The sequence below is a fragment of the Thyridium curvatum genome (assembly GCF_004353045.1).
Source record: "Thyridium curvatum strain D216 chromosome Unknown NODE_25_length_444008_cov_73.864110, whole genome shotgun sequence".
In the NCBI taxonomy this organism is placed as follows: Eukaryota; Fungi; Ascomycota; class Sordariomycetes; order Thyridiales; family Thyridiaceae; genus Thyridium; species Thyridium curvatum.
The window spans coordinates 274,258-301,616 of record NW_022156780.1 but is presented as its reverse complement, the minus strand read 5'-3'; the positions used below and the strand labels follow the sequence as shown (position 1 = coordinate 301,616).

Below are 27,359 nucleotides of genomic sequence, written 5' to 3'. Positions count from 1 at the left end.
TCTGAGCGCGCGAGAAGATGACAAGAAAGGCACGGAATTAGAGAAAGAAGTGTCGATTTGCAAGTGCAGCGGCTCAATCGCTCGTAGCTTCACCGTTCTGTCTTTGCGTGAAGATGGAGAAGGCGTTGGCCGAGTCCGGATGACGTCCGGTGGTTATGCGCGGGCCAGTTGGGTCGGGTGACCCGACTGCACCTGCAGCAATGCATACCTAGGCGGGGTTCCAGGGGATGGGCCACTGGGGACGCACCCGTGACGGCGTGCCTGGACCACTATCGAAGCGTCCGGCCCCACTGAGGGCGGCGCTAATCCGCCGTACGTGCCATCGTGTCCTTCTCGAGCTTATCTGCGCTGTTCGACTTCAAGGCCCATCAAGCAGCAACATTTGATGAAACAGTCTCCCGGATTGGAGAGTTTGAGACGCACGTATCGGAGCGACTCTTGAGTCCTTTTAGCTCTTCAACAAGATTTAGCTATCAAAAGCTACTTGTCTCACAAGGCAAATAACGAGGCTTTGCTACGTTGAATCTGGACGTTAAGCCATTTGGTTCGCCCGTCTCACCAACATAAACCATTACATACAACATGCATAACATCATTGCACGTCCCAAAGCCAGTTTTCAGCACCCTCAACCTGACATTCAACTCAATACTCCCTCTTCTCCTGCTGCGGCAGGCTCGCAGGCTTCTTAAAGTGCGGCTGCAGCGGCGTCCAGCTGTGCTTCTGGTAGTCCTCCTGCACCTTCTCGCACGTCTTGAGCCCCCACTCGGTGACCCCCATCATCAGGCAGCTCTCGAACATGAAGGCCATGCTGCCCTCGCCGACCTTGGTCGGCTTGAGGTCCGCGTTGCTCGCCTTCTCAAACGTCGCCGCGTCCGGCCCGTGCCCGCTCATCGTGTTGTGCAGGCTCGCGCCGCCGGGCCGGAACCCGCCGCCCTCCTTGGCGTCGTAGTCGCCCGACACGAGGCCCATGAACTCGGACATGGTGTTGCGGTGGTACCACGGCGGCCGGAAGGTGTCGTCCTGCACGAGCCAGCGCGGCGGGAAGATGACAAAGTCGGCGACCGCCACGCCCGGGCTCGCGCCCGACGGCGCCGTCAGCACGGTGAAGACGGACGGGTCCGGGTGGTCGAAGGAGATGCTGCCCACGGCGTTGAAGCGGCCCAGGTCGTACTTGTACGGGTAGTACTTGCCGTGCCAGGCGACGACGTCGAACGGCGTGTGGCCCTGCTCGGCGGCGAAGAGGTTGCCGCCGAACTTGGACACGATGCGCCACGCGCTCGACGTGTCCTCGTCGTACGACGCCTTGGGCACCTGGAAGTCGCGCTGGTTGGCCAGGCCGTTGCTGCCGATGGGGCCCAGCTCGGGCAGCTGGAAGTGGCCCTGGTACAGCTCGAGGATGAACCCCCGCGCGGGCCCGTCGGGCAGCGTGACGCGGTGGCGGATGCCGCGCGGCACGACGGCGATCTCGTTGGGCCGCACGAGCATCCTGCCCAGCTCGGTCTGGATGTCGAGCGCGCCGTGCTGCGCCACGACGAGCAGGTCGCCGTCGGCCGAGTAGAAGGCCGTCTTGCTCGCCATGTCCCTGCCGACGGCGTAGATGAAGATGCCGATCCCGGACTTGACGACGGGGCTGCCCGCGCCGGCGACGAGCTTCATGCCCTCGACCCAGTCGTTCTCCTCGTCGAGGTCGAACGGGTCCCAGCGCAGCTGGTCGGGCACAAAGTGCCACTTGTCGTGGGCGTACTCGGTGCCCCGGGCGTGCTGCCCGGCCGAGCCGTACGGCCGGAAGCGCTCGTGCGCGGCCGAGGGCAGGATGCGGTAGAGCCACGACTGCTGGTTCTCGTGGCGCGGGGCCGTGAAGGCCGTGCCCGAGAGCTTCTCGGCGTAGAGGCCGTAGTTGCACTTCTGGGGCGAGTTGTGGCCTATCGGCAGCGCGCCGGCGACGGCCTCTGACCTGTCGAGCGAGGGAAGAAAGGTGTGTTAGCCAGAGGGTTGAGTGAGATCGGATGGTTTGGCATCTAGGTAGGTGTCTTACTCGTGGTATGAGCCGAAGCCATTGAGATAGCTGTATTTCTCCTCAAGCTTGAACTTGGTCACTGGCATAGTCACGTCACTCTTTGAGTGGTATGGAGGGCCGGGATATGAAAACTGCGGATGAGTTTGTTGCTATCTGGGTTGGGTGTTGAGCTATGGAGTACGGCGAGACTGCTGCCGCGTGTGCTTTTGAGCACTGCCGCGTCTCTGGAGCTGGCGGAAAGTCGAGGTCATTCCGCCATCTTACCCCCGCATCCATTACCCGTGCTTCGGTGCTCCAAGCCGGCAGTAGGCGGGTGCAAGTGTGTGGGGCGCGGAGGCTTTCCGACGTGGTCGGCGACGCGCCGTTGATTCCCTTGGATAGCCGAACTACAGAGCCCACTTTTCACATCCTCCCTCCCTTCATCACTCTCATGCCCAGAGCCTTGTCAGGTGCACCACGATATGATTCACCTACATTGTTTGGTAAATACAAGCGTTATGCCGTGGTGTGTAGATTAGGTAAGTCTCATCGGATCTGCCGGTGCTGGTTTTCATACCTACGAAGCACTTTGAACTGGTTGGCTAGACAGAGTTAAGGTGTAGCGACAGACAATTTGGATATTTTTGGTTTCAGCAATTTTACAGTGTTGTACTTCCTCCATTAACTCAGGCAAGCCTATGACACCTGTCTGGCGGTCTCCAAGTTTGAGCTGGAATTGCCGGCTTGGGCCCGCATGCCTTGTGGCAGTGACGAGGAGAGGAAGGTTGTAGACTCACACCAATACCCAAATCATGTCCTCTTGTCTAGTCTAGCAATGAAGCGTGATGATTCCCACGTATGTACGTATCACATTTGAGAGCTATCATGTATTGATCACTGTCATCTATCCCCAGACCAGCTGTCACTTGCCGGCAGATAAGTCTATAAATAATCGACTTCCTGATCAACAAATGTGCCTGCCAACTCGACTTCCATTCCTCAACGACATCTCTCATCATGGTGCCTCCTTTGTCCATTTTCGGTGCCATGCGGTGGCGGCGCCGCATGTCTCTGCCCCTATCGAGTACTGATACCACACACACCTCTGATGAGGCTTACGAGCAAGGGGAACGCGAGGTACACGCAGCCCAGCTTGGTAGTTGGCTGTCGAATGTCCGACGAGACGCAGGCAGCGTACGCTTCTTGAAATGCCTCCGTTGCATCCGGGCCGCAGCCGACGCAATCGACGCCGACCCGGAGCGGCTCAGCTATGCCACCGCCAACTGCCTCATCACATCAACCTCATACCGCTGCGATAGCTGTGAGGACACCCTTGAGCAAGGACAGCCCTGCGTTGCAGTAAGTATCAAAACATGCACCGAGCCCATGACGAATCAGCCACGAGAAACTGTTGAATCGCCGCTTACCAACGACCCCGTCTAGGCATCCGCAGCCATGGTCAAGGACGAGGTCGACCTGTTCAAGTTACTGGAGTGGGTTCATCAGCACTTGGACATATTCGAGCCCATAGCCCATTCAGTGGTGTTGGACACGTCGCAATGGTCCAAAGATGATATCTCGAGGATACTCGCAGCTATCAAACGCCTGCTCCTCCAATTCTTGGCCGTGGAGTCTGCCCATCGCGAGGAATACCAACTCGATCGTGTTGATCAAGACAACAAGGTATGCGTGCTCACCTTCTGTCCATTCCGGATAGAGCCATTGGAAGGTAACTAACTCGCTAACGCTGGCAGGTATTGCTTGATTATCGGAATCACTATGCCCAGCGGTATCAGGTACGGCATGGTTTCATATGTGATACTTCAATTGACTAGCTAACAAAAAAAAAAAGGCGTTCTACTACCAAGGCTTGGACCCGGGAGATAGAGGATTCGCCGCCTGGAAAGTTGCCAAGTCTACTTTTTTGAGCGATGTTATCGATGTCGTTTGTGGCATTGAAGGCTGCGATTGGCTAAGCATGTTAGATGCCGTCCCCATCAATTTCAGGTCCAATACTTTGTATATCTGAGAGTGGGAGGGGGGATTGGGGGAGCTGGCCTGAAACATGCTTGGTGAGAATTGGACAGGCGCGCGGTTTGGGCGGGAAGCATTCTGGCAATGTCTACTCGGACATGTGGACGGAGACTGCCTTCGCTTCTGAGAGGATAGCTCTAAACAGCACTTTAGGCACATCTGCAAGTAAAAAATCGTATTTCTTGGAACTCAATGCTCTCCTCGCCTACCACCTGCTCCGATGTCAACATGGGTCTGCTATACTGCACGTTGTGCTCCAATGGCAACGCTTCCCCTAGCTGCGTGATGTCTTTCACGTCCACAGTCGTTGCATGATCGGCAATGGACCAACACAACAACAAAGTGCCAAGACCTCGGAGCTTTGAACATGATATCTCCCTAGACACATCAAGAGCGTATCAACCTCCGTCAGCCCTCTCAAGATCCCTCATCCGACGGGCATAGCTCCCGAAAACAAAACGCATTTCAGTCTCCCTCCCACATTATCGACCAAGTGTCCGTCATGTGATGGTACGCAATTATGCACCCCAAGGTCCCAAGGTCGGGGGCCTCCCGCATTGGCCCCCCACCGGTGTGCTCAAGGCGAGAAGGCAACAGGGTGGTTTCGAGAGAGCAAAACACATACTCAACGCATTATGCTTGGTAAGTGCAGACCAAGCACAAGTACGGGCGAGCCACGTCAGAACGGGCGTCGGTCGAGACCTGCAAGTTCGGACGCGCTGGGGTGGAGCTGTCCAATGGCGGATGCAGCTCCCACTCGCCCCAATTGGCCGCCGGGGTCTGCGAGGGTGGTCCGCATCGCGATCTGGGTGGCTGGTGTATCCGGTGAAGAGCAGCCTCGATTCCGTCGCGATTGCGGCTGAAATGAGAACCAGCAAACTGTGGGCCACTTGCACCGTATCAACAAGCAGGCAGAATCTGCAGAATGACGATTGGGCGTTTTCTTCCCTGTCTCTGTCTCCTCGCTCTCTCACTCTCGGATATTTAAGAGCACTCCCCCTTTCTTCGAACCGAGCAAGAACATGACCGGTTCCTCAGACATCCTTCAAAAGCCACCATGGCACCGACCAAACCCCAGACCAACGGCCAGGTCAATGGCAAGACCAACGGCAACACGGCTCAGGCAACGCCACTCGCCCCCGCAGCCGTGCAAGACCTCGTCCAGGGTCTGCAGACACTGCTCGAGGGCCGCACTGCCCAAGCCATTGCCGCAGCCATTGAAGAGTCCAAGCGCCTCTCCAAGGAGAACGAAGTGCTCAGCCTCGCAAACTCGAGGAACCTCGAGTCCATCGCCAACACGCAGCTAGAGTACCGAGACATGCGGTCCAAGCACGAAAAGATGGCCGCCGCGCTCTCGCAGGCTGACAAGACCAACGAGGAGCTCAACGCCACGGTTGCCAGAGTACGGACGGTCCTCGAGGAGCTGCGCGCGGAGATACAGAAGGCCCGGGACGAAACGGCGCGGCTGAGCACCGAGCTCGGCGAGCGCGACAGGGAAGTGGAGGAGCTGGAAAAGGCCCTCGAGGACAAGAAGGACCTCCAGAAGCAGCTGGAGAGGCTCGCGAGGACCGACACGTTCTTCAGGGATCTGGCAATGAAGCCTGTACCTTATACTGCCGGAGTGTGAGTTCTTCTCTCTTACATCATGCGCATAGTCTTTCTTTACGCGCCCAATGGTGTCAATACTGACAGTGAACAAAAACGAATTAGCGACGAGAGCCTCAATGCCCTCTTCAAGTCTGCGTCCCAGCTCGTCGAGCGGTTTCTCGGCCAAGACTTGGATGATGCCTTCTTCAACAAGGGTGAGTGGCAGGATTTCACCAGAGATGCCGAGACCGTCAGCGTCCCAGTGCTCCCGTCGAACACTGCGCTGGCCAAGAAGATGCGCGTGGCGGCAGGCCTGGGGTATCTCGCCTCCGTGTCGACTCGCGAGTTGTTCCAGCCCGTCTACGTCACACGGACTGGAGACGAGATGAGCGATCTCCTCGACGTCGTCGAGGAGAAGCAGAAGACGCAGGCCGCGGAGTACCTACGGCGATGTCTTTTCAGAGCAGGCGAGAGCCGCCTCGAACAAAACGCCCTCTCACGCATCGATGCCGCCAGCAAAGGCATGCACGATTCCTTCAAGAGACTCGTCCCCGAGAAGATCCAACCGCAGCTTAGCCAAGCTCTCGAGGCATGGTGCCGTCACGCGTGCGATACCTGGAAGAGCATCCAGGGTCTCAACTGCAGAGTGATCCCGGATCTGGATTGGAACGTACAAGGATCCGTCGCTGTCTGGGAGCCCCTGTTCAGAAAGCAACGGCCTGAGTCTCAGCAGAACGGGAGTAATGAAGCAAACGGTACGCCTGGCGGGAGCGGCCCAGCGCCCGTCCAACCCCTCAGGGAGTCCGAGGTCGCTGCGGCAATTTGGCCATGCTTCTACGCTCAGACGAGCACAGCAGGAGAGGGCTATACCGTAGTCGCCAACGGACTGGCGCTCACTTCTTGGGAGGCCGACTTGGCCCGTCGCGAGAAGATCGCGACGCCGATCCATGGAGAGCACCGAAATGCTCGAAAGATCGTACGCCGTGCCGTATCTGACAAAAGCCGGCGGAAAAGTCAGGAGTTCCTGGACAACTTTATTTAAACCGGCTCGATACAAAGACCTGCTCCCGTGGCGATGGTCGGACGGTGCTGCCAGCAGGCCACGATACGCTCCTCCTATGGTGCCTCCTCAGCGCCCCTGGGTCTGACTGAGGGTTTCGAATGCACATTTCCTTCTACTGTTGAGATTGTATTACCTCCCTGATCTAAATTTCTCTTCAGACTCCCCAGCTTGATCTGGAGCCCTGTGTTTTCTCAACTCTCCGTGTTCATATTCGTCAGGTTTCACAGCACAGTTTGAAGGTTTGTAATATTGTTTTTCTGCGTCTCGTGCACTGGGAGACGATCTCATATGTGAAATGGGAGGAGATCTTTACCTCAGACCAAGATCTGACAAGAATTGAGATTGAACATGGGAGCTCTTTCCATAATAATTTCTACAATAAGAGACTAAGAAGCAGATTGAAATGAACTCGACTCTTGGAAATCAAAAATTCGAAATTTTTTAAACATGCTAGTGTGGCGGGCCTGTTTCCCACGAGTTACAAATGGATATAGGTCCTTATCCTCTCCGTCCTTCTTGACCGCCTCCTCGTCGCCCTCGTTGACCTCCTCCTGTGTCTCGTAGGCAGGCATAGTGAGAGCGTCCACGGTTGCCTGTGTCTCATCCGCGAAGTCTGGGATACGAGCCCTGCCCCCCCTCCTGCTGCGCCAGGGGGCCTTGCTGAGGGCCAACTCGGGTTTGGAGTCGAGGGAGAGGCTGATGTCAAGTCCGGAGTCGGGACCCGAGTAGAGGTCGTGGTCGAAGCGGACCGAGACTCTCGTGGGGGGTCTCTCATAGAGGCCGCCGCTGCTACGGCCTCTTGGCCCTGTCGGATTGATGTCGCCTGTGTATCGGAAGTCTGGCATAGGGCATAGAGGCCGCCGCTGCTACGGCCTCTTGGCCCTGTCGGATTGATGTCGCCTGTGTACCGGAAGTCTGGCATAGGAGCATGGACACCAAAACGGTCGGTGCGACGAAGTAGATGAGAAAGCGGTTGTAGGCGTCTTCGCCGGCATGGCGGAGAAATTATTGGAACCTTTCCATGCTCCTGCTTAGGCTGGCGACCTCATCCTCCTCATCCTCTCCGTCCTTCTTGACCGCCTCCTCGTCGCCCTCGTTGACCTCCCCCTCCTCGCCATTGTTGACTTCCTCCTCGCCCTCCTGGACCTCTTCCTCCGCGCCCCGAAACGACCCTTTGTAGCAAAGCCACGGGCGGAAAACAACGGTCTTTCTGATGAATACGCCCAACAGTTCCCTGTGAAACGGACACCACCTGTGGTCGTCTGGGCACCGTGGCTCTGGGGTCTGCAGCCGGAGCTCCTCCGATCGCCCTTCTCCGGTCTCTTCCGCACCGCTCTCCTCCGATCGCTCTTCTCCGGTCTCTTCCGCACTGCGCTCCTGCAGCCTCCAACCCGGCCTGCGGTAGATGCTCGAGACCCGGCCGCCCTCTACCCACATGTAGCTGAGCTCGAGCTGGTCCTCGTCTCCGTTCTCGTCGTGCCACTTCAGATGGTCCATGAGGTCCTCGTACGAGTAGAAGTACACGGGCTCGTAGACGGTGCGCACGACGCCGCGGTACCGCTCCTCCTCGATCCAGCGCTCGAGGGTGTATACGTCGAAGACCTTGGCCCAGTGCAGGAGCGCGGCGTACTTGCCGAACTCGAAGTTGGCCGTCTCGACGTCGTACAAGAGCGGGAACCGGCCGAGCCGCATGTGCTCGTAGATGTGCTCGAACATGTATGGGTCGGCGTTGACGAAGTAGGTCCCGTCGTCGTCGGGCCTGCCGTCGGGATGAGCGCCGTCCGAGCACTGGCAGCCCTCGTAGTGGAGGCCCCAGAGGCGGCAGCGGAAGTACCGGCTCTCGGCAGTCAGCGTGGCCTCGGTCGTCACGAAAATGTGGTGGCTGACTCGGAGCGTGACTCGAGTGCTGGGCCCGTCGTGCGCTATGCTCCCCCTGAACTCGCCGGCAGGGGGAGCTGCCTTCGCCATCTTCTCCTCCAAATCCTTCAACCGCTCTTCGCGAGTGGCCACCTGGGAGCTATAGTAGCGAGTAAAGTGGTCCATTGTGGGCAGGCGTTTCTGTTTGTGGAAGACAGAAAAGGAACGATAGACAAAAGGAAGAGGAACGATAGATAGAAGCGGAACGATGTTTGGAGACAGGGGGTGGGTGGGTGGCTGAAGGAATAAGTTGAACGGGAAGGGCAATAGATTGATAGGTTGAACGGGAAGGGCAATAAGTTAAACGGAAACCGGCTTCGATCGAGGTTTGAAGATAGAATCGAAGATAGAAAAGGAATGAGTTGAACGGAAAGGGGGTTCGATCGAGGTTTGAAGATAGAATCGAAGATAAAATGAGGGAAGAGGTTGGAAGATAGAAAAGGAATGAGTTTTGGAAATGGACCGAGGGGCTGCTGGCCTCTCTTTATATACCCAGAGGGAGCACGGCAAAGAGCCTTTGTTTGTTGCTGCCTTCACTAATGATGAGCACGTCTTGAGCATATTGTTTCAGTCCCGCCAAGTCGCTCTGAATCTTGGTACAGGAGCGACATGGCGCAGTTGCGGACTTCCCCCCCCCCGGATACCTGCTATCATGTTTTGGGTTCCCACGGAACAATGCGGACAACTCTAGCTTGGGGAAGGTCCCGACTCGCGAGTGTGACGCATGCTCCTCCTGCGAGGGACATTTGGAGAAAGACTAAACTCGCGCATCACTGCCTTGGCGATTGTGGATAGACCCAAGTGAAGGAACACTTGGTTCGTCGTGAGTTCACGGTAATGTGTTGGTTGTTGTTTCACCGTAGCCATAATACCCAGCACAGAAGCTCTGAATCGACCGCTGAATTGGTTTGAGTAAGAACAAGCTACCTACGTAATCCATTTGGTGTACAATCTCCTAAGCCAATGAATCCAAGAAGCCGGTCCCGAAACACGCTCGCGCCGAACCCATTACCCATTACCAAACAGATCCCAAGACACATCCATTCCCAAACAGATCCCAAAACACAACAACTAAAGCAAGTCACCAATCCCCATCAACTCTAAACGTCGTTGTGAAGTGACTCTGGGGTGTTGTCCAGGATTCTGGAAGCACACTCCGCCATCGCATTTAGTCGAGAAGTGATGGTGTAGCGCACTCTCAGGATGAATGTATCCTTCGCCAGTGCCCAAATCACATAGCCAGAGTCTCCGGGCCTGAGGTATAGAAGCTCGTGGTCCACAGAGTCGAGCAACGCGCAGTTGACCTTCTGAAGTTCACAGAAGCTGCGGTAGCTTACGTCCACCTGACCCGGGCAAAGAGCTTGTCAGCCAACACGGACAAAGGCTTGGGGGTCTGTAGCCAGGCCGACTTACTTCTGTGGTTGGACCCTGCGGTTGAAGCCCATGCTGGTTTCGGTGAGCCTTTTCGGCCACCAGGAAACTCGAGATCAGGTCATACAAGCTGGTGATGATATCTATGAATGCCTCTCTGCGGTCTCCGCCTGGGAGACTGGCTTCGCCGTCCAGACTGGTGCTGCCCCGCCGCAGATCCACGAGCGGAGAGATCCAGTCGAGAAGCAAGAACAGCTCCTTTTGATTGCCGAGCATTGCAGCTGGTGCCTGCAATCATTGTCAGTCCCAGTGGATCAATTTCAGCTTCAAGGTGTGGGCTCGACTCATCGTACAGGGGAGCATTGATGTGCACCATCTCCACCGCCGTAATCGTCGAGACATCTCTGACAGGCCGCTGTGGCATACATGGTAGTGAAGTCGCAAAATATCCTCGGGACGACGACGTTGGGGTCCGTCAGGCAAGTGGCATGACGGATGCAATTGATGCACTGGGACATCTTTAGCCCGTCAGGAGGCGTAGCTTCCAATGTAAGAGGCATCGTGAGTTTGGCTTCGAGGCCACAAATGGTGTCTTGAAACTTGCTGAACAGTGAAGAGCCGCTCCCCAGAGTCCACGGTCTGGTGCAGAGTGGGATGAGATAGATACAATGCTGAGAAGTCGCTAGAAGGGGCTGGGGCCACGGCGATGAAAGACGAGCAGATACACAACCAGAGCAGAAGCCTTGAGAAGTTTTCTCAGACTGATCCTGAAGATTGAAGTTGTCTAAGGTGGAAGGAGCGCTTTTTCATTCGGGTCTGTGGGGATCGGCCTTTCTATCATCTTTGCGAGTGATAATCGCGCCTTCAAGTCTCCAACTTTTTTACTTTCTTCATTGGTAACGTTACCACGCAAAGTGAGGGCATAGACTCGGGAGAGGAGAAATTCAGTTCCCCCGGTCGAATCTTATATGATAAACAGGCTCAAATCAACTCTCCTCCTGCAGAGCAACCCCTTGATCCTCTGAGAGACAATGACGGGGCGACCATGATTCACCTCTGGTGCTAGACAACTCAGATACGGTGTGTGTAGGGCTGTCCGTGACATATGTATGAGGTGGGTAGTACTGACATAGCACTCGCGTGAAGCTCATCCCGGTTCGCTCCTGTTACCGGATGGAAGCTACCTCGTGGTGACTTCAACCAGTTGGAGGCACTGTGCGTGCAAGCTGCTCTCGACCGATTCTCTTGGGTTCAAGGGAACCTCGGGCCAGGAGGGCGTCTCCCGATCTTTGCAAAGTCAGGGACCAGGAAAGGACATGAGAGTTCTATGAAACCACGGACCGTCCCGGCTCGAGCTTGATTAGAACAGGACTTTGGGGAAGGTAGATAAGGCTACCAAGCACTCTGATTGGCACGGGAAGGTCGTGACGGCTCGTCATGTCACATGCCATCCCACGATATCGTACTCTAGCTGAACCTTCTTCTCTCCGGGTGACTGAAACAACAAGGCATGCAAGCGGGGGTCCGGAACAGTTGACGGAAGCTCATTGACAGGAGACCCTTCAATGATAACAATGCATATCCGAAACACGCACCAAAATAGCTTAAACTGAATGAGTTTGATGGATAGTTATGTGCTTATATTGACAGTCTGTCGACCAATCTGACTGGATTTCACTTGACGTGATGGTTCTCGAACATCTACGGTGCCCGTTCCGTCAAGCACCCCCCTATATCTCCGCAGAGACTCACAGCGCCGGACCAACAAGCACCTAGTCCGGTACGCACTACACGTCACGAAGGAACTTAAACAGGTTCATTCCCATGGCATCGAACAGGAAACAGGTATGTTGCTCGACCGGGACAGCAATGCGAAACAGTCCGACGACGCTTGGTATTCCGCTCGACGACTCCACGCCAACAGTCGCTCCCAGTGCGCATTACACAGTCACCCGTGGCTGTCTGTCGCGAGACGACCAGTGTACTCTGAGCAGTTCGCACTGAGATCTCTGCTGTGCGAGGTTGAGACAGCCTACGAAACCTTACCGTGATAAGAATGGCGGAGAGTTTGACGAGCTGTTTGGGGCCAGCCAGTATCCGGATCAGAAGAGTGCTCAATGGGGAACCGGTAGACCGAGGACACTGGGCTCACACGGATGCTCTTCGGCCTCCAAAGGTTGTCCTGGCAGCAAACAATCTCCCTCCACCCTCCCTCCACCCCAATGCAAAGCTTGGCATCATATCCGGTGCCTCAGAAAGAAAGCAAGTCCGCAGCGACACTGGGAAGCCAACGACGGCATCGGCTGGTCGTTGTTCCACGCCGGGCGGCAGTCCGGCTACTACAATGTCCGAGGCCAAGAAAACAACCTCCCAGGCAATTCTCCGGTCTTCGCCATCCGCAGACAAACACCTCTCCTTGACCCTGAGGAGGAGAGCGCGCGCGGGCGGAGTTGTCGCGAGATGGCGGAATTGTCTTGTCTGGTGTGGTCGGATGTTTTGGCTGGGGCGGGCCAGTGACGGGGGTCTGGGGAGTGGTAGTAGACAGCACAAATTCCCTGCAAACCAATTGGTTCAGGGTCCAGGACCCTGAAAAGGGCAGGAGGAGTATCGTAGGAAGGAAGGGCTTTGCTGAACTCCTGCCTCAATCAAAGACACACCCCACTAGGGCACAAGGAAAGGGAAAAGAGCACTTCAATTATCTTGACTGGGGACCGTGGGCGTCGGGCGGCTCTCCGAACGTACAATCCCGAGTCTACTTTTGCAAGCGCCGCCACGGTCTGTCGACGACCTGGTGGTGCGCTATGCCGGGCCTGGTCTTCCCGATAGAGTGGTCACTTGATGGCATGGGATTTCTTTAGCATCCCTCAAGTCTATCCGCCAACCCCACAGCCAGGGTCCATTTTGACATTTCGACGGAGGAAAATGGCCGCTTTTCGTTTTATTGCGACTCCTCTTCTCCCCCCTTCTGGCGGATGGAACCGCTTGATCTCGTTTGGTTCTAGTCAGCTTCTGGCGGCCAGCCGAATTCCTAGAGTGGAAGCGCCGAGTTCGCTCTCCCCTCTGTTGATGCGGCAGTCCATCTGCTCACATCGGAGCCAGGTCAAGACGCACGCTACGGGAAGGAATATTGGACGAGCCCTTGTGACCACGTACATGCAGGGTCTTGCGCACAAGGGCCTGGCCTGTCCCACGGGGACAAGAGATGCGGGAGCGCAGAAGAACAATGGGGGGCGTTCTCTCCAGGCCAAAGAGCTTTTTGACCTCGCCTGCAGCGGCTCGCAAATGCATGAACCTCCACGATTGTTGAGGAGGCGGCGAATGGCAGCGCGCCGGGGGATGCGGAGGGAGAATCCCGTGCCGTGCGTGAATCCAAAAGGCCACCACCCAGTTGGGAGGCGCACCACCACCAAGGTTTCATCGGGGAAGCGAGTGGTGGCACACCTCTCGCCTCGATGGGGAGGCACTTCTCGTGGAGTGATCAACGAATCGGATGGGGAAGAGGCATTGAACCGGTGAGGCTCTACCTACATCGTACCTGTTTGCTCCACGGCATGCAGCAGTCGGTTTTCAGCAAGCCTCTTTTGTGTCCCCTTGCGTCCGTCAGGTGGACCAGCCAGTCGCCCGAAAGAGGAAAAGAAGGGCAGTCGTGGCTTGCTGGGTAGACAGCAGCGCGATGTCCAATGGAAAAGAACGGGAGGACCCTTGCAGCCAGACACACGCCAGACAGCCCCATCGACGCCGCCATCCGTGCACTGGGCGGAATGCGCCAATCATGCCAATCTTGCGGCAACTTATCGATCCCAAAAAGGATGGCATTTTACTGGTTCAGCGGGCCGTTCCCTGCTGCGAATCCCTTTTGTCTCCCTTGGCACCCAAAGCACGTTTCGAAGGCGAGACAAAGTACCTGGCTGTCGATGTGTTTTCTCCCTCGGTGCCTGTCTCAATGCCTACCACCAAAAAAAAGGACCGAGTTGACTCCTGGGTTCTTGTCAGAGCACATGTCAAACCGGCCGGCTCCAGTCGTCGAGTCAAGTCTCGGTCCGACGCAACAGCAGGGAATTCGTCTCGCGATCTGTCCACAAATGTCTCGCCTTCTCTGCCTTGACTCTAGGGCAAGCCGTTTGAGAAGTAATTTCGCGTGTGTGTTTGGCCGAACTGCGACCCAGTGTTTGCCAGTCGGTAGGGCCACCGTGCGGCGCCCGTACGCGTGTCGGTGAGACATTTCCCAATTCACCCAAGCCGGGACGATCCATTCAAGAGGACGGATGCTCCAGTTTTCGGTCAGGTACGGGTAGCTACCTTACGAAGTAGGCACATACACGCATCCCCTGGTCTGCCTGTACAGAAGTTCGCCGAAGAGGCGCCTCACTCCAGGCAAAGTCACTCTTTTTCTGGCTCCCGAATGAAAGCCAATGGGCATTATTCGGACGGGACCAAGCAGAGAAAACTCGCCCACAACAGCATCTCTTTTCCAAGCTCACATGAGCGTTCCGCTCCCGCTCCCGCTCCCTTCTGTCCGATGCTACAAGTACCTGTAGCATGCCGGCTAGCTGAGCCTAGACCTTTGCTGGACTCGGGAGCTTGTGACCTTTGGTGAGGTACCCTGGTGAAGCTACTTGTACTTCCTCTAGCACACATTAGCAAGGGGAACTCAAGAGTTGAGCTGTGCCAGACCAGGGGAGGAGCAGGAGAAGCTTCGGAAAGGCGGGTATGGCATGCGTTGGCAAAGTCGGTAAAACAGCGGACTTGCCTACCTACTTGCACAGGTATGTACCTCAACCCTTGCTAACCCTCCACTCCAGTACCCTCGGCCCTGCCCTGGCACGCCCGGCCTTGCGGGTACCCTAGAAGGAGCTAAATCGAGCCTAATAAGGCCCCCCACACGCATATTTCGAACAGAGAGAGAGAGCCCTGGCGATGCGGTAGGTAGGTACCTAAAACGATGGATCGCAGGCGGTGGCCCTGAGTTCAGTGACTCACAGTGACTTGCTGCGAGCGTGGGTGCCCGATAGAACGTCGGGTACCTTTTTCGTCGTGGAGGTGTGGTCGCGTGTCAGCACCTGCGTCAGCATGTACCTCACCCACCTCACCCAAGTTCCTACACCTGGCAGGCCAGCACCACCCTGCAGAACAGCTGCCAGTCAGTGGGTGAGCTTCGACGTCAGGTACCTCCAGCAAGTACCACCCAACCCAGACCCAGTCATCGCTGGCGGACCTGCTTCCCCCTTCCCATTCCATCCATGCCTGGACCCCCAATTTCCAACAAGTGCCACGGCAGAGCAGCCAGAGACAACGCAAACCCCGGACTCTCTCTCTCTCTGCAGCCCAGCCCAGACCATGCATCTACAACCATCCGACAAACAGAAAAATTACACGACAACCTGCACAGCACGAACGGCATACAATATCTATCATTTCTTCACAATCGACTCCCCATGCGCCCAATCCGCGACGACGTCGACAACAAACACCCCCAACCGACGACCCCTACCGCATTCGGCCTCACCACGGCTTCAATGAACCAGTCCGCCGTCTTGGCCCGCATATAACGTCACCGTCGATGCTGGCCCCCGCAACATCCACGTCCTCACGCCCTCGCCCTCGCCCTCGCCCTCGCCCTCGCACCTCCCTGTCGCTGCGCTCGACATGACGAGGCTGCTCTCTGATTCGCTCCAACCTACCAGTGCTCTCGTCGACAGCGACAGCATGCGCACTTCGTCGTTTTCCGGCGTCAGCGGCGAGTCTTCAACCTCGGTCATCTCCCCGCTCGCCCTTCCTTCTCGCGGCGCCCACGGCGGCGCACACGGATACTTCGACTACCAGAACAGCTCGTCCAGCGGTTCGCGCGACAGGCTAGCTTCGCCAGCTCCCCAAGGCAGCACGACAAACCCCGTCCCGGACTCTCGTGCGACCCGGAGCGTCCGCTCTCCTCTCTCGTCCAGCAGCCGCGCTCTTCCCCAGCCGGAGCCGCCCATGTTCCTCTCTCCTCACTTGACTCCGACCTCCACCCAGATCCACCAGCAGATGCAACAAGAGAGGCGGCGACAGCAGAGATCCGCGAGTCTGTCGCCGACCAGGAGAGCTGCTTCCGTCGGTAGCCACGGCATGGGCAGGACTAGGTCCGCCGTCGGCTCTCCGTCCAACATGCCGTACGCCATGCTCCCCCTCGACGGCGCGCTCAACGGCGTGCGTAGTCCGCCGTCGGTGAGCGCCGGTCCGGCGTGTGGCTACAGCGTCTCCAGCTTCACCGGCCGCTCTGTCTCCGTCGACGGCTCGAACCCCCAGACATACCAGACCATCATCCAGCAGCTCAAGCAGCAGAACAAGGTCATCAGGGAAGCTTGGGAAAACGAGCGCAAGTATCTCGAAGCCAACCGGGCTCGTGCCGAAGAGGTCTACCGGGAGGAGAGAGCCATCATGGAGGTCGAGCGCACCGAGTGGGACCTAGAGCGTGCCATGCTGCTCGAGCGCATCCGCATCCTGGAGGGACGCTCGTCCTCTATCGACTCGCTCAGGTTCTCTCGACCACACAGGATAGACGAAGAGCCCTCGGTACTCATGCTCGACAATCCCCGCAATGGGAGCATCGACGCCTCACCAGAGAGCTTGCGTGGGTCCGAGACCTCGTTGGCCCGAGGCCAAATCCTCAATGGAGACTCCTTCAACAACCTCTCTTCACAGACCGCAATTCCACGCTCATACCCGATACAGCCTGCGGAACTCGCCTCTAGCCAGACCCTCACCCGCCTACCCCCTGAGTCTGCTCCCTTCATTTCCCTGCCTCAGCAGGCACAACCCGACTTCCTGGCCGACGACGAGCCGGCCGAGGTGCTCCTCGACGCTCGTGGCGCGCCGATCCCTTCGGTCGATGTCCAGGAGATTCATCCCGAGCTCGAGGGCATCCTCATCAAGGCCAAGGCTATCAAGAAGCCCACATTCACCGACGGCGATACTTCGGCATCGGACTCGAAGTCCTCGTCTGAGAAGCCGTCCCCACCGTCCGAACCCGAACCAGAGCCTACCCTGGTGCTTGCCAAGGTCTCGTCCAAAGAACAGACGCTGCAGGTGCTGGCGGCTGCGGAGGACAGGCGGCTGACGATGCACGCCGGCCACACGCCGAGTCATTCGCTGTCCGTCTTGCCATCGACGCAGGGGACCGCTGCCACGACGGCTTCGAGCAGTGGCGAGAACACGCCTACGATACAGCTCGGCGCCGACGGGTTGATTCTCGCGGATCCGCGTCCGCAGAGCGCGGCACCTAAGAAGCGGCCGGAGATGCATGCCGAACCCCAGCATGCTGAGATTGCAGCAGACGAGGACCACCCCGAGCGGCTTATGGAGCCGTCTGAAGGAGACGCCGAGCTCAAGGGCCCCCTGATGATCCGGAACATCCCTGCCCACGACGAGGTCTTCTTCCGGAGGTTATCGGAGAAGCTCGAGGACGTCGTGCAGAACGATGAGGCGCCCACGGTCCTGCAGGGCCCGGAGCCTCCGCAGGCAGCGCCGGTCGAGCTGAACGCCGAGCCTGTCCTCGCAAAGGTAGACGGCGACGAGGTGATCGAGGCCCAGAAGCCGAAGGAGCGGTCGAGCTCGACGAGCTCCGTGGGGTCCAAGACTGGCGGAGATGAGCCGGACATCCCGCTCAAGCTCAAGATCAGCAATAACTTTGGCGCTCCCTTTGGAGCGGTGCGGCCTACAGTCTTTTGAACCCAGGACATACCTACCACCAGACCAGACTCCTTGCCTCATGCATGCATGATGGCCGCAATGACGAAAGGGGTCCCCAATCTTTCCCACGAATCCTTTTTGTACATATTCCCCTCACTCATCCCCTTTCCACCCCAAACAAACTGATATGACCCCATCACGACACCACAGACCAACCATTGCTTTGTTTTCTTTCCCCCCTTGGCTTGTTTTCCACAAATGCAGAGATCTATCACTTATACCCCCAACACAAATAGACATGGACGTTTTGCTTTTTCCCTTTTTTTTTCTTTCTGCTCTTTTTTGTTACACTACGAGTGATACCGCGTACACTCCGTGGCTGGGCCCTGCGAAGGAGCCACCGTATGCATGGAATGGGCTTTTTGTTTATGGCGGATGAACGACACAACAGATCGGAACATAGCGAATAGAGACTGGGCATTGGCGGATTTCATCTCTTCTTTTTATTCATGTTCTTCTTCTTCTTGTTTGTCCCCCCAAAACAAAACACTATTTCCGTCTCGGGAGAGCGAGTTGTCCATCCCCGGGAGACGAAACAGGAACATCGGCATTGAATCAAACTTTGTTTTTATTTCTTCCCTCTCTGAAGAGCACGCAACACACTGGCCTTCTGGCCACCGAACCACGCAGACGGAAGCGAGACAGGAAGCAGACGGATGAGTGGCATTCATATTTGCACACAACACAACGAAAAAGACTGCTGTGGACTCTTTTTCTTTTTACCTGTTGTATACCCCCCTTATCTTCATCGTGCAAGACATTACACTGAAGAAAATACAAATCAACTTTTAAAACTACCTGCGAGACGACGTTTTCATGATTGGCAAAATAAGACAGGAGGATAGAAAGTGGTGATTTGCGTGTTTTTGTTTTCCTCCTTGGCCAAAAGCGGCATATGATTGAAACTGATCCGGCTTAGCTGGCTAGGTAGGTTGAATGCTCATCCCTTCTCCCCATTCGAATAATCTCTTTGAACCCTCTCCCCCAAAAACGCCCAATGCTCGTACTATTGCGGGCTTTATTTGCCGTTGCTGTTGTTGTAGTAGTACTTTTTAACCCTATTTATTCCCCTGTGACGCCCAATAATGTTGTTGCATTACCAATGAATCCCTCCCTCCTCTAATGTCCTTGTATGTCTGTTCCCCCTTCCCCGTCGTCGCCTCACGACGTCTTGACCGCCGCCGCCGCTTGTTGCCCGGCCGGATCCCGCGTATCGTCCTCTGCAGGCTCGCCATCGTCCTGCTCCATCCACGCCGAGATGTCGTCGTCGTCGTCGTCCTCATCGTCGTCGTCCTCAGCAGGAGCAATAGCAGCAGCGGCAGCAGCAAGAGCCTCGGCATAAGCACCCCTCGCGATGGCCACACCGTCGTCGACCTCTCCGCCCAGCGGCGTCTGCCCACCGCTCCTCCTACTACCACTCCCACTCCCACTCCCACTATCCGCAACCGCCACCGGCGGCATTAGCGCAGGCGACACACCACCTCCCTCCTCTCCCTCATGATGAACCTTGCTAACCACATCGCCACCATCCTCCAGCCCAGCAGCCCAATGCTGCGCCTGCGCCGCGTCATCCTCACCAGACGGCGTAGTAGGCTCATCATCAAGCGGCGCCTCGACAACAAGCACATCAACGTCCCCGGCGCCGCCACCACTACCGCCGCCGCCGCCATCACGATCCTCCAGAACATGGCGCCGCTTCGGCAGTGGCGGCGGCGGCACAGGTCGCCGCTCAATCTTGTGCTGGTGATCGCCCCCATTCCCACCGCCGGCCTGGTGGTGGTGCAGCGAGGACCCCGAAGTCGAGGGCGAGGGCACGGCCTTGCGCCGCGGCGGCACGGGGATGGGCGTGATCTTGCCCCGGCGGCGGTCCGGCATGGGCAGCGGCGTGCCGGGCGGGGGCAGGGGCCGCCCGCCGCCCATGGGCTTGGACAGGTCGATCCTGCCGTCCTCGTCGACCTCGCGGTCGCCGCCGTCGCCGTCACCAGCGCCGCCGTGCTTCTCGTCGCTTGCGCCTCCGCGACGCTGCAGAGCGTTGATGCCGCCCATGCCCCACCGCTTGGCCGTGGCGGCCGCGTTGCTCATCGCCGCGAGAGTGTTGCTGCGCTTCGGCGACGAAGGGTCGGCGTTGGCGTTGGCATGCTGGTGGTGGTTGTGGTTGCCGCCGGGCGAGGAAGTGCGCATCGAAGTTTGAGACGGCTCGCGCCGGAGGAAGAAGCCGCGCGCCTTGGTCGTGCTCTTCGTGGACGCCGGCGAATGCGGCGGCTGGTCTTCGAGGATGGAACTTCCCGTCGAGGACTGGGTGTTGCGGCGTGGGGCCTGAGGCTTTGGCGTCTGGTTGTTGTCGCTGTGCTCTGTCTCGGTGGCCTCCTTGGACGAGGCAGAGGAGTAGCTCGGGGGGTGGGATCCCGCGACGGGACGGCCAGACGTGCTTTCCGCAATCGAGGCCTGTGACTGCACCTTCGCGGACAGGTTGCTCATCGCGCTCACGGCAGGGCTCTCGTTGGGCGGCGTGGTCGACGGTTTGAAGACGTCAGCGTGTGCGGCATCGGTGGCTGCCGTGGGAGCGGAAGGGCTGGCAAACGAGCCCGCCCGGCCCTGTCGTCCGAGAGAAATCGGCTTAATATTCTCGAGGCTGAGGGCCGATGTGGCGGCTTTCGACACGGGCGAGGCCTTGCCGTTCAGCCTCCTGCCAAAGAGACCCGTGGTCCCACTGGTCTCGATCACAGGCACGGTGTGGCTCTTTTCCACGGGCGGTAGGTCGGGCGACGGCTCTCCTGCTTCTTCGTAGTGATCGACGTCCTCGACATCGCCGCTCTGGGCCGCCGAGTTTTCGGCAGTAGTCGGATGCAGCACGGCATCGTCGCCGGCCCAGATGCCGCCTCGCCAGTTCTTGTGCGCTGTGTCGAAGAACGGAACGTCGTCCCAGAAAGGCAGGACAAGAGTCTCCGCAAGTACCTCTTTGATCCTGTTCTCGATCTGCCTGAGAATGACGGTGTAGGTGATCTGTCTGGAGCTGATGATGGGTTCCACCGTCATCTCCATCTTGGGCATATGCTGAAAGGAGAACCAGATGCGGTTGCTTGGAGGTGGCTTGATCTTGAAGAAGACGTGTCCCTCGAGCTTTCTCAGCACGACGGCCAGCACCAGGTTCACTTCGCGAGCCTTGAAGCGGGACCCGAGATCAATGCGGGCCGTGGCAGCAACCTCGATACGAAACTTGCCCGTGTACTTGACATCCGACTCGACACAGCACTCTCCCTCCACTGTCAGGTCCTTGAGCCGGGGATTGGTGAAGTAGGGTGCTGACTCGCCCGTGTCTATGTTCCGAATGGTGATGTTGGACAAGAAAGTTGGTCGCTTTACGCGCGATATCTTCTTTGTGAGCTTGGCCCGGATAAAGGCCTCCACATCGGCAGTCTTGTAGATGCCGAGGAATATCCTGCCAATCATGGCATTCAGCCATCGTGTCTGCAGGTGTTCTTCCGACGAGTGCAGCTTCTGCACCAGCGATATGATGTTCTTCACCTCAAACTGCACTGGTGTTGGCGCCGCCTTCTCGCTAGTGAAGGTTTGCTCCTGGTTTCGAAGCAATGCAAAGTAGAAGTCTTCTTTGGCGGAGCAGTTCTCTGAGAAGAGATAGAACGGCTTAGAAATCTGGGTGTCGGGTGCCAGCTCCGCTCCATCCGTCTTCCTCGAGAGACATATGGCGTTTCTCTTGATCCACAGCTCGCCTTCGGGTGTCTTGTCGCCGCCAGAATAGACGCTGATGTCATGGTGTGCTAGTGAAATAACGTGTCGGACTTCGAGCTGCTCGTCGTCGTCAAAGAGCATCAGGTGGCCGTGTCTGGTGAGCAATTAGTCTATGCATCAAAGGCCAGAACCCACAATGATTGGGGACGAGCCTACCTCAGCACGACGTAGAAAACATTCCCAGCCTTCTTCGGCCGTTGGCTTGTGCTGTTGTTGTGATCAAGAGGACCCGCTGTTTGCTTTCGGTCAAAGAGCGTCCGATACATAGTCTGGTAAACACTCTGGCTTGGGGCGGCGACTGTGGTGGTCCCGGCAGGTGTGGCTCGTTCAATGGGCTTCGCATTGATGCCCATGGGAGTGTATTCCCTGCACACGGCAAAGTAGCCGGCGGCGACATCGGGTTCGTGGGGCGTTACTCGGGGCTTCGCTTCTTCCTTCAGCAGCTTGCGTGCAGACTGGATCGTGTCGACATCGTCACCCGGCTGGACAATGTCGTCCGGGTCAGGCTCGGTCTGTTTCGCCGGCGTGACGTCTTCTCGGTATGGAAATGTGAGGTATGCATGGAGAAAGACGGCAGCGAGTGCCAGCGGGAGGAAGGTAAGGCCTCCGAGGAGGTAGACGAAGAGGAAGTATGACCAGCTAGCCATAGCTCCAGCTCGCTGGAAGCTGTGTCAGCGGCTCAGGCGGTGGGAATCACCGGAATACATGGACGCAAGGCGAATTCTGAAAGGGTCAGGACCATGCCAATTCCAGATCTAGGTGAAGTCGGGTGGTTTCATGAGCAGATAGGTGGCCGGAAGTGACTAAGGGCTGGCCAAGGTTTGGTTGGCGGTACACCGTGGCGGTATCACGGATTCACAGCTACGATAGGGCCAGCGGACAATCACGACGTCAGCCACAGCGCCTGGCATGCCTCCCTCCGCACCCACGCTATTGGTCAGTGGGCTTATCGCGATAAGAGGATAACAAAATACATAAGCCACACGGTCAAGCCACAGCCTACAGTAGGTAAGTGGCTGAGCCGACCCTGAATGAAATCCTCCGGAGTCGTCTTTCCCCAATATCTTGTTCTGTCAGAGATTGTGTGAGACAACGCGAGCAATCAAGGGCCAACAAGGGTCATCTCTGCTAAGATCGTGGTATTCTTGTGTATGAGGCACTGCGTACCTTCTGGTACAAATAACTAACATTCAATCATAATAGTGGGTGGATACAGGCTAGCCACAGTGAGATACCCACTGTAACCTCACAGATTGGTCCTCCACTGCCCAGTTCGGCTCAGTGTCCGTCGCTGGCGGCGAATTGCACCGGTGCCCGAAGCCCTAGCATGAGCTATCACAAGTGTCCAGAACAACAATCATTTGGCTTCATTTCTTGACTGATGCAGGCAATCTAGGACATTGTTGGATTGTTGTGCTTGCAAGAATCAGAGAGGGCCGCAGTTATGCTGGACGTGCGATCATCATCAAGTTAGCATCGTAGCCAGTCTAAAGTATCAACAAACAAACCACCTTAAACTTGAGTCGAATTCTTTTTGGCTCAACGACCAAGTTCCGAGCCACACTTTTCCAACGCTTTCACAACTTGGTCAGCACTCTCCATACGTTCGTCCCAACACATTCTAACAAACCTGCCAACAGCAGGATTCTCTTCCAAGGCCGGGAACTCCTCGCGCGCATATCTAGACTCAACCTCTTCGTCAGAAAGACCCTGAAAAGGGCGCCTCCATGCCACTATCTCGTAGATGGCCGATCCCAAAGCGAAGAGTTCTCTCTTCATAGCAGGGCGGGCGTCAAACTCCCTATCCCGCTTAGGCAGTTCGTACTGGGGCTCTTCACAAAACGACGGTGGGAAGCTGTAGCCCTCGAGCATCGAGGCTCCGAAATCCCCGAGCTTCACTCGCAGATCGTTGAACAGGAAAAGATTCCGGCAACTTAGATCGCAGTGCTGAACGCCCTTCGAGTGGATATAGGCTAGTCCTTCAGCAACGTCGAGGGCCATGCGGAGCCGTGATGCCATCGGTGGAACCATAACGTCGGTCTTCGTAATGTAGTGGCGAAGGCAGCCCAGGGGAGCGATTTCTAGGCGCAGGGAGTGGACGCCAGCACAATGCTGTACGAGACCCTCACATGATAGAATCCGCGGGTGCTCGCCGAGATGGGAATAAATGATGGCTTCTCTCGCTAGCTCTTATTCGCATGCTTCCCGGCTGACGTAGAGTTCACCGTCTCTCCAGACCTGATGTCCCTTCAAAACCGTCTTGTGATCAACAGTCGTGACGTAACACGTAGCGCCGAGGCCAAGTAGCTCGTAGCCCATTGGTTCGTAGCAGGATACTTTCGTGTTCAGGGAGTACTCGACATGCGGACAGACTGACTGGCAGGTATCAATATCTGGAGACTGAGGATGAATATTCGGACGGAACGAGGGCTCCTGTGCCTCTGGGCCACCACCGCTTGTGGAATATCTGTGGAGCGGTGTGGCTAATGACCATAACTACCTAGGTAACTAATTACATCCTGGTGGGTCATCGATGGCGCCCGCCTTTGGGCTTGGGGCAGCGTCTGTTGGCGCTATGTCAGCGGCTATTCCCGACCACTAGGACCTCCGGCCGTCCGCTAACAGTCGCTGGCAGACATCCATCCATAGGGCTGAGACGCCATGCCGAACACGATAGAGGGGACTGCGATCCACGCCTCAAACCCACCTCTCGCCCTCCTGCTGCTCCGTCGACAGAGATTCGGTATGCAATACGCTTCGCAGGCCGGTGCCCAACTCAGACCGCCGGCTAGGCGACGCACAGCAAATTCGCTGCTGTCCCTGAGCGAGCACGAACAACAATCAGGCTAATCTTGGCACTTTCTCGTGGTCTTTCAGAACCAGTACCCGCGAGGACGTCACAATAAAACTTTTGTGTGCACCCAGTCCCAGTATATGCTGAACAAGCTCGCAACATTCACCGAGGCGCAGAGTCCAGCATGCAGCTGAAGTAGGTCACATTTTTGCGAGTCTGAAGCCGGCGCGCGCTGTATCGAATGCCTCGCTCTCGAACCACGGAGCGATGGCTGTTTTGCTAATTGCAATCCTCATCGCCAGCGAGGGAGCAACAGTGCCTTGGAGGCGAGAATCTGCTACCTAGTCCGGTACCGGTATGCCTCGGACCGTCGAAGGGCTCAATTGACCATTGTGATACACTTGACACTGCCGATATGAGAACCACCATTCCAGCCGATCCTGCCAGCGGACCTCCAGATAGAATAAATTGCTTGAAGGTGGATGTGTCCACTCAATGCTCGACACGTAAGGGCCATTGGGCCTTTGCAAAAAGCCCATCCACATGCTTTCCGAACTCTTCACATGGATCCAGGGTTGCAGGCAGTCCCGCCGTATCTGCCCAACATGAGTCAGATGTCCGTCTCTGTCGCAAAGCAGCAGACCGCTGACATATGTATCGATGCGGCATACTGCCACTCTTGTTGTGTTGCTTAGAGGAGCCTCGGTGTAGAAGAACTCCTCGAAGCAGTGTGCACGAGGATAAGCCGAGAGAGGCGTTGGCAACTGAAGACCTGAAGTAGGCTGTGAGGGTTGGTGATTCGCTATGTGTACTTCATGGATGCCGAGATGTGATCTGTCGAAGAAGACGCGTCTTTGAGCTCCTGCTAGACAGTCTAAAAGCTTAGCCCTGCAGAGATAATCACGTTTAGGATAGGCACCCATCACCCCAATGCGATTTCTATTTGTTCTCAACTTAAGGGGCATTAGTATCATATAACGTGACATGAGAACATAACTTACAATAAAGGCTACCTCTCTGCTCATTTTTCGCCTTCGACTCCATATTTCCACGATATGCTCACCATCATCAAGGGGCATATACAACCAGACACCGCCTTTTACCCGCAGGTCTGACAGGACGGAGTGGAAATTGTCGCCACGAGAGTGAGCATGCATCGTGATGATGGAAAAATTCCAGTAAAAGGAATACGCCTGTACGTTCGGCGCGTTGAATGTTATTGAATTCAACTGGACGCATCTCTTGAAGTCGGAAATTCTTCTGACACGAAAAACACGATAGTCTTCTGGATTGTGTTGAGGAGTAGGCCATAGCCTACGGGTGGACAGTGGGGATGGTTCCGTTAGTGAAATATTGCGAATTTTCAAACCCTATCCAGTGATCAGTCAGGGTGTCATTCGAACACGGAAAAATATACATACATCATTTCGGCCAAAGAGGACACTGGAACCTGAAAAGATTGGTAAGGTCGTCCACCATGAGTGAGCCTGAGTATGTGGCCGGCGGAATGGCTCCGGCAGTTCTGAAATATCACCGAAACATATTGCTGTCACACCCAAGTGATCCTCCGCAAAAAGGAACCGGTGAATATTCCTGTGGTGCTCTGGCGTATAGATGCAGCAGGCACCCTCTCCTGGGACATTCGTGAGTGAAGATATGTATTGACATCCCTCAAAAAAGACGACACGAGCCCAGACTTCCTTGTCCAGGGTGAGACTGAAACTATGTGCCCTTGAAGGCACACAAAGGGCGTAGGCCTGCCGCGCAGCGTGCTCGCGTATGTTATACTGAGCTATCATTCCGCAGATTTCTGCGGGCAGACGAAAACGAAGATTGCGCTGGATAATAGTGCTGAGATCGGCCTGAAGCCATCGTCCACGGGCCGATTCCTGAGAGATGGGAGGGTCCATTGAGTAGTGCGTGGCTGGAAGGATTGTCTTTAGGTTGACCGCCTTTGCTGCTTGGTGGCATCCAATGTGGCAACCGGCCGCCGTCTCTGGGTGACCACAGTCTCTGCGGCGGCAGAGACTATATCTGTCGCCAGAAACCGCCTTGTCGCCCTCGATGAGAAGTAGATGCAAGATGTTGTCATCAGAGCTCACTACATCATTAGTCCCTCCCTATAGACTCAAAATAAAAATAATGAATTTACCTGCTATGATAAGATCTCCGACTTGTAAACCGAATTGACAGAGGCCACACCAGCGAGGAATGCAGATGTCCATGTTCACGATATGCGAATTGATCTTCGCCGAGGCGAGAGGAGAAGAAAAGTGTGATTTCAATTCAAGGGCTGAAATAAGTCAACGGGAGACCAATAGGTGCTGAGTGTCACGTGTTGCGCACTCGGGTGCGCACCGCCAACCAGAAAAGGATCCAGATCTGGGGTATAACAACCCTAATTTCTCTCGTCATGTCCGACGATTTCGTCCAAGTATATGAGTACCACCAGTACTGTCCACCCGGAGCCCAGCGGGTCATTGCGTCGGGCTTCAGCCCGTGGATCGGCGAAATGGACGAGTCAACCGTTTTTAAATATCCCCTCAACCCGGGCGGAGACAGGACACGTCTTGAACTCGAGCACCAAATCCTAGAAATTGTTGGCCCGCACCCACGCATAATTGGTCTGAAGCGGCTGTCAGAAGCGGGATTGTATCTGGAGCGCACTGCCAACGGGACGTTGTATAGTTATCTGACTGACCGAACCAAATCGCCACCGTCTATTCAACAGCGGTTGGCATGGTGCCGAGAAGCTACCGAGGCAGTCGCTCATGTCCACTCGAAGCGGGTGATTCACTGCGATATCCAGCCGACCAACCTCCTCCTTGACGAGAATCTCCACTTGAAGCTATCCGATTTCCAAGGCAACGTCATATCAGAGGAAGGCCAGGTCATTCTGGAAGGCGGAAGCGCGGAGCCTTGCAGGTTCTTCCGTCCCCGACCCGACCCATTCGACGCAGACTTCAGGACAGATCTCTTTGCACTTGGCTGTACTATTTACTTCATCATGATGGGTCATTGTGTCTTTCACTAACATGCCGCTAGCAAGAACCATAGCGTTAGCAATGCTTCAGGGTTGGGTTGACTAGCACAGTCAGGTTATTGCAACACTCAGTTC

The 27,359-nt window shown here is 56.4% G+C and overlaps 9 protein-coding genes across 9 annotated transcripts; 4 read left to right on the top strand and 5 right to left on the bottom strand.

Annotated features, from left to right (window-relative positions):
• Positions 1 to 643: 643 nt before the first annotated feature.
• E0L32_005019 (uncharacterized protein) lies at positions 644 to 2,104 on the bottom strand (the record flags this gene model as incomplete). The annotated part of the gene is made up of 2 exons (XM_031139495.1): positions 644 to 1,955; positions 2,037 to 2,104. 2 exons carry the CDS (start codon positions 2,102 to 2,104, stop codon positions 644 to 646), a joined length of 1,380 nt encoding a protein of 459 aa, XP_030996621.1.
• Positions 2,105 to 3,014: 910 nt separating this feature from the next.
• Positions 3,015 to 4,026, top strand: E0L32_005018 (uncharacterized protein; the record flags this gene model as incomplete). Its single annotated transcript, XM_031139494.1, has 4 exons — positions 3,015 to 3,356; positions 3,441 to 3,680; positions 3,752 to 3,793; positions 3,850 to 4,026. The coding sequence occupies 4 exons, from the start codon at positions 3,015 to 3,017 to the stop codon at positions 4,024 to 4,026; spliced, it is 801 nt and encodes a 266-aa protein (XP_030996620.1).
• A 1,062-nt stretch (positions 4,027 to 5,088) lies between these two features.
• E0L32_005017 (uncharacterized protein) lies at positions 5,089 to 6,660 on the top strand (the record flags this gene model as incomplete). Its single annotated transcript, XM_031139493.1, has 2 exons — positions 5,089 to 5,654; positions 5,742 to 6,660. 2 exons carry the CDS (start codon positions 5,089 to 5,091, stop codon positions 6,658 to 6,660), a joined length of 1,485 nt encoding a protein of 494 aa, XP_030996619.1.
• Positions 6,661 to 7,067: 407 nt separating this feature from the next.
• Positions 7,068 to 7,526, bottom strand: E0L32_005016 (uncharacterized protein; the record flags this gene model as incomplete). The annotated part of the gene is made up of 1 exon (XM_031139491.1): positions 7,068 to 7,526. One exon carries the CDS (start codon positions 7,524 to 7,526, stop codon positions 7,068 to 7,070), a length of 459 nt encoding a protein of 152 aa, XP_030996618.1.
• A 160-nt stretch (positions 7,527 to 7,686) lies between these two features.
• Positions 7,687 to 8,724, bottom strand: E0L32_005015 (uncharacterized protein; the record flags this gene model as incomplete). The annotated part of the gene is made up of 1 exon (XM_031139490.1): positions 7,687 to 8,724. One exon carries the CDS (start codon positions 8,722 to 8,724, stop codon positions 7,687 to 7,689), a length of 1,038 nt encoding a protein of 345 aa, XP_030996617.1.
• A 974-nt stretch (positions 8,725 to 9,698) lies between these two features.
• On the bottom strand, positions 9,699 to 10,529 carry E0L32_005014 (uncharacterized protein; the record flags this gene model as incomplete). The annotated part of the gene is made up of 3 exons (XM_031139489.1): positions 9,699 to 9,905; positions 10,012 to 10,257; positions 10,323 to 10,529. The coding sequence occupies 3 exons, from the start codon at positions 10,527 to 10,529 to the stop codon at positions 9,699 to 9,701; spliced, it is 660 nt and encodes a 219-aa protein (XP_030996616.1).
• Positions 10,530 to 15,615: 5,086 nt separating this feature from the next.
• E0L32_005013 (uncharacterized protein) lies at positions 15,616 to 17,676 on the top strand (the record flags this gene model as incomplete). The annotated part of the gene is made up of 1 exon (XM_031139488.1): positions 15,616 to 17,676. The coding sequence occupies one exon, from the start codon at positions 15,616 to 15,618 to the stop codon at positions 17,674 to 17,676; it is 2,061 nt and encodes a 686-aa protein (XP_030996615.1).
• Positions 17,677 to 18,858: 1,182 nt separating this feature from the next.
• Positions 18,859 to 23,478, bottom strand: E0L32_005012 (uncharacterized protein; the record flags this gene model as incomplete). Its single annotated transcript, XM_031139487.1, has 4 exons — positions 18,859 to 21,541; positions 21,604 to 22,106; positions 22,335 to 22,377; positions 23,078 to 23,478. The coding sequence occupies 4 exons, from the start codon at positions 23,476 to 23,478 to the stop codon at positions 18,859 to 18,861; spliced, it is 3,630 nt and encodes a 1,209-aa protein (XP_030996614.1).
• A 3,176-nt stretch (positions 23,479 to 26,654) lies between these two features.
• On the top strand, positions 26,655 to 27,275 carry E0L32_005011 (uncharacterized protein; the record flags this gene model as incomplete). Its single annotated transcript, XM_031139486.1, has 1 exon — positions 26,655 to 27,275. The coding sequence occupies one exon, from the start codon at positions 26,655 to 26,657 to the stop codon at positions 27,273 to 27,275; it is 621 nt and encodes a 206-aa protein (XP_030996613.1).
• Positions 27,276 to 27,359: the final 84 nt, after the last annotated feature.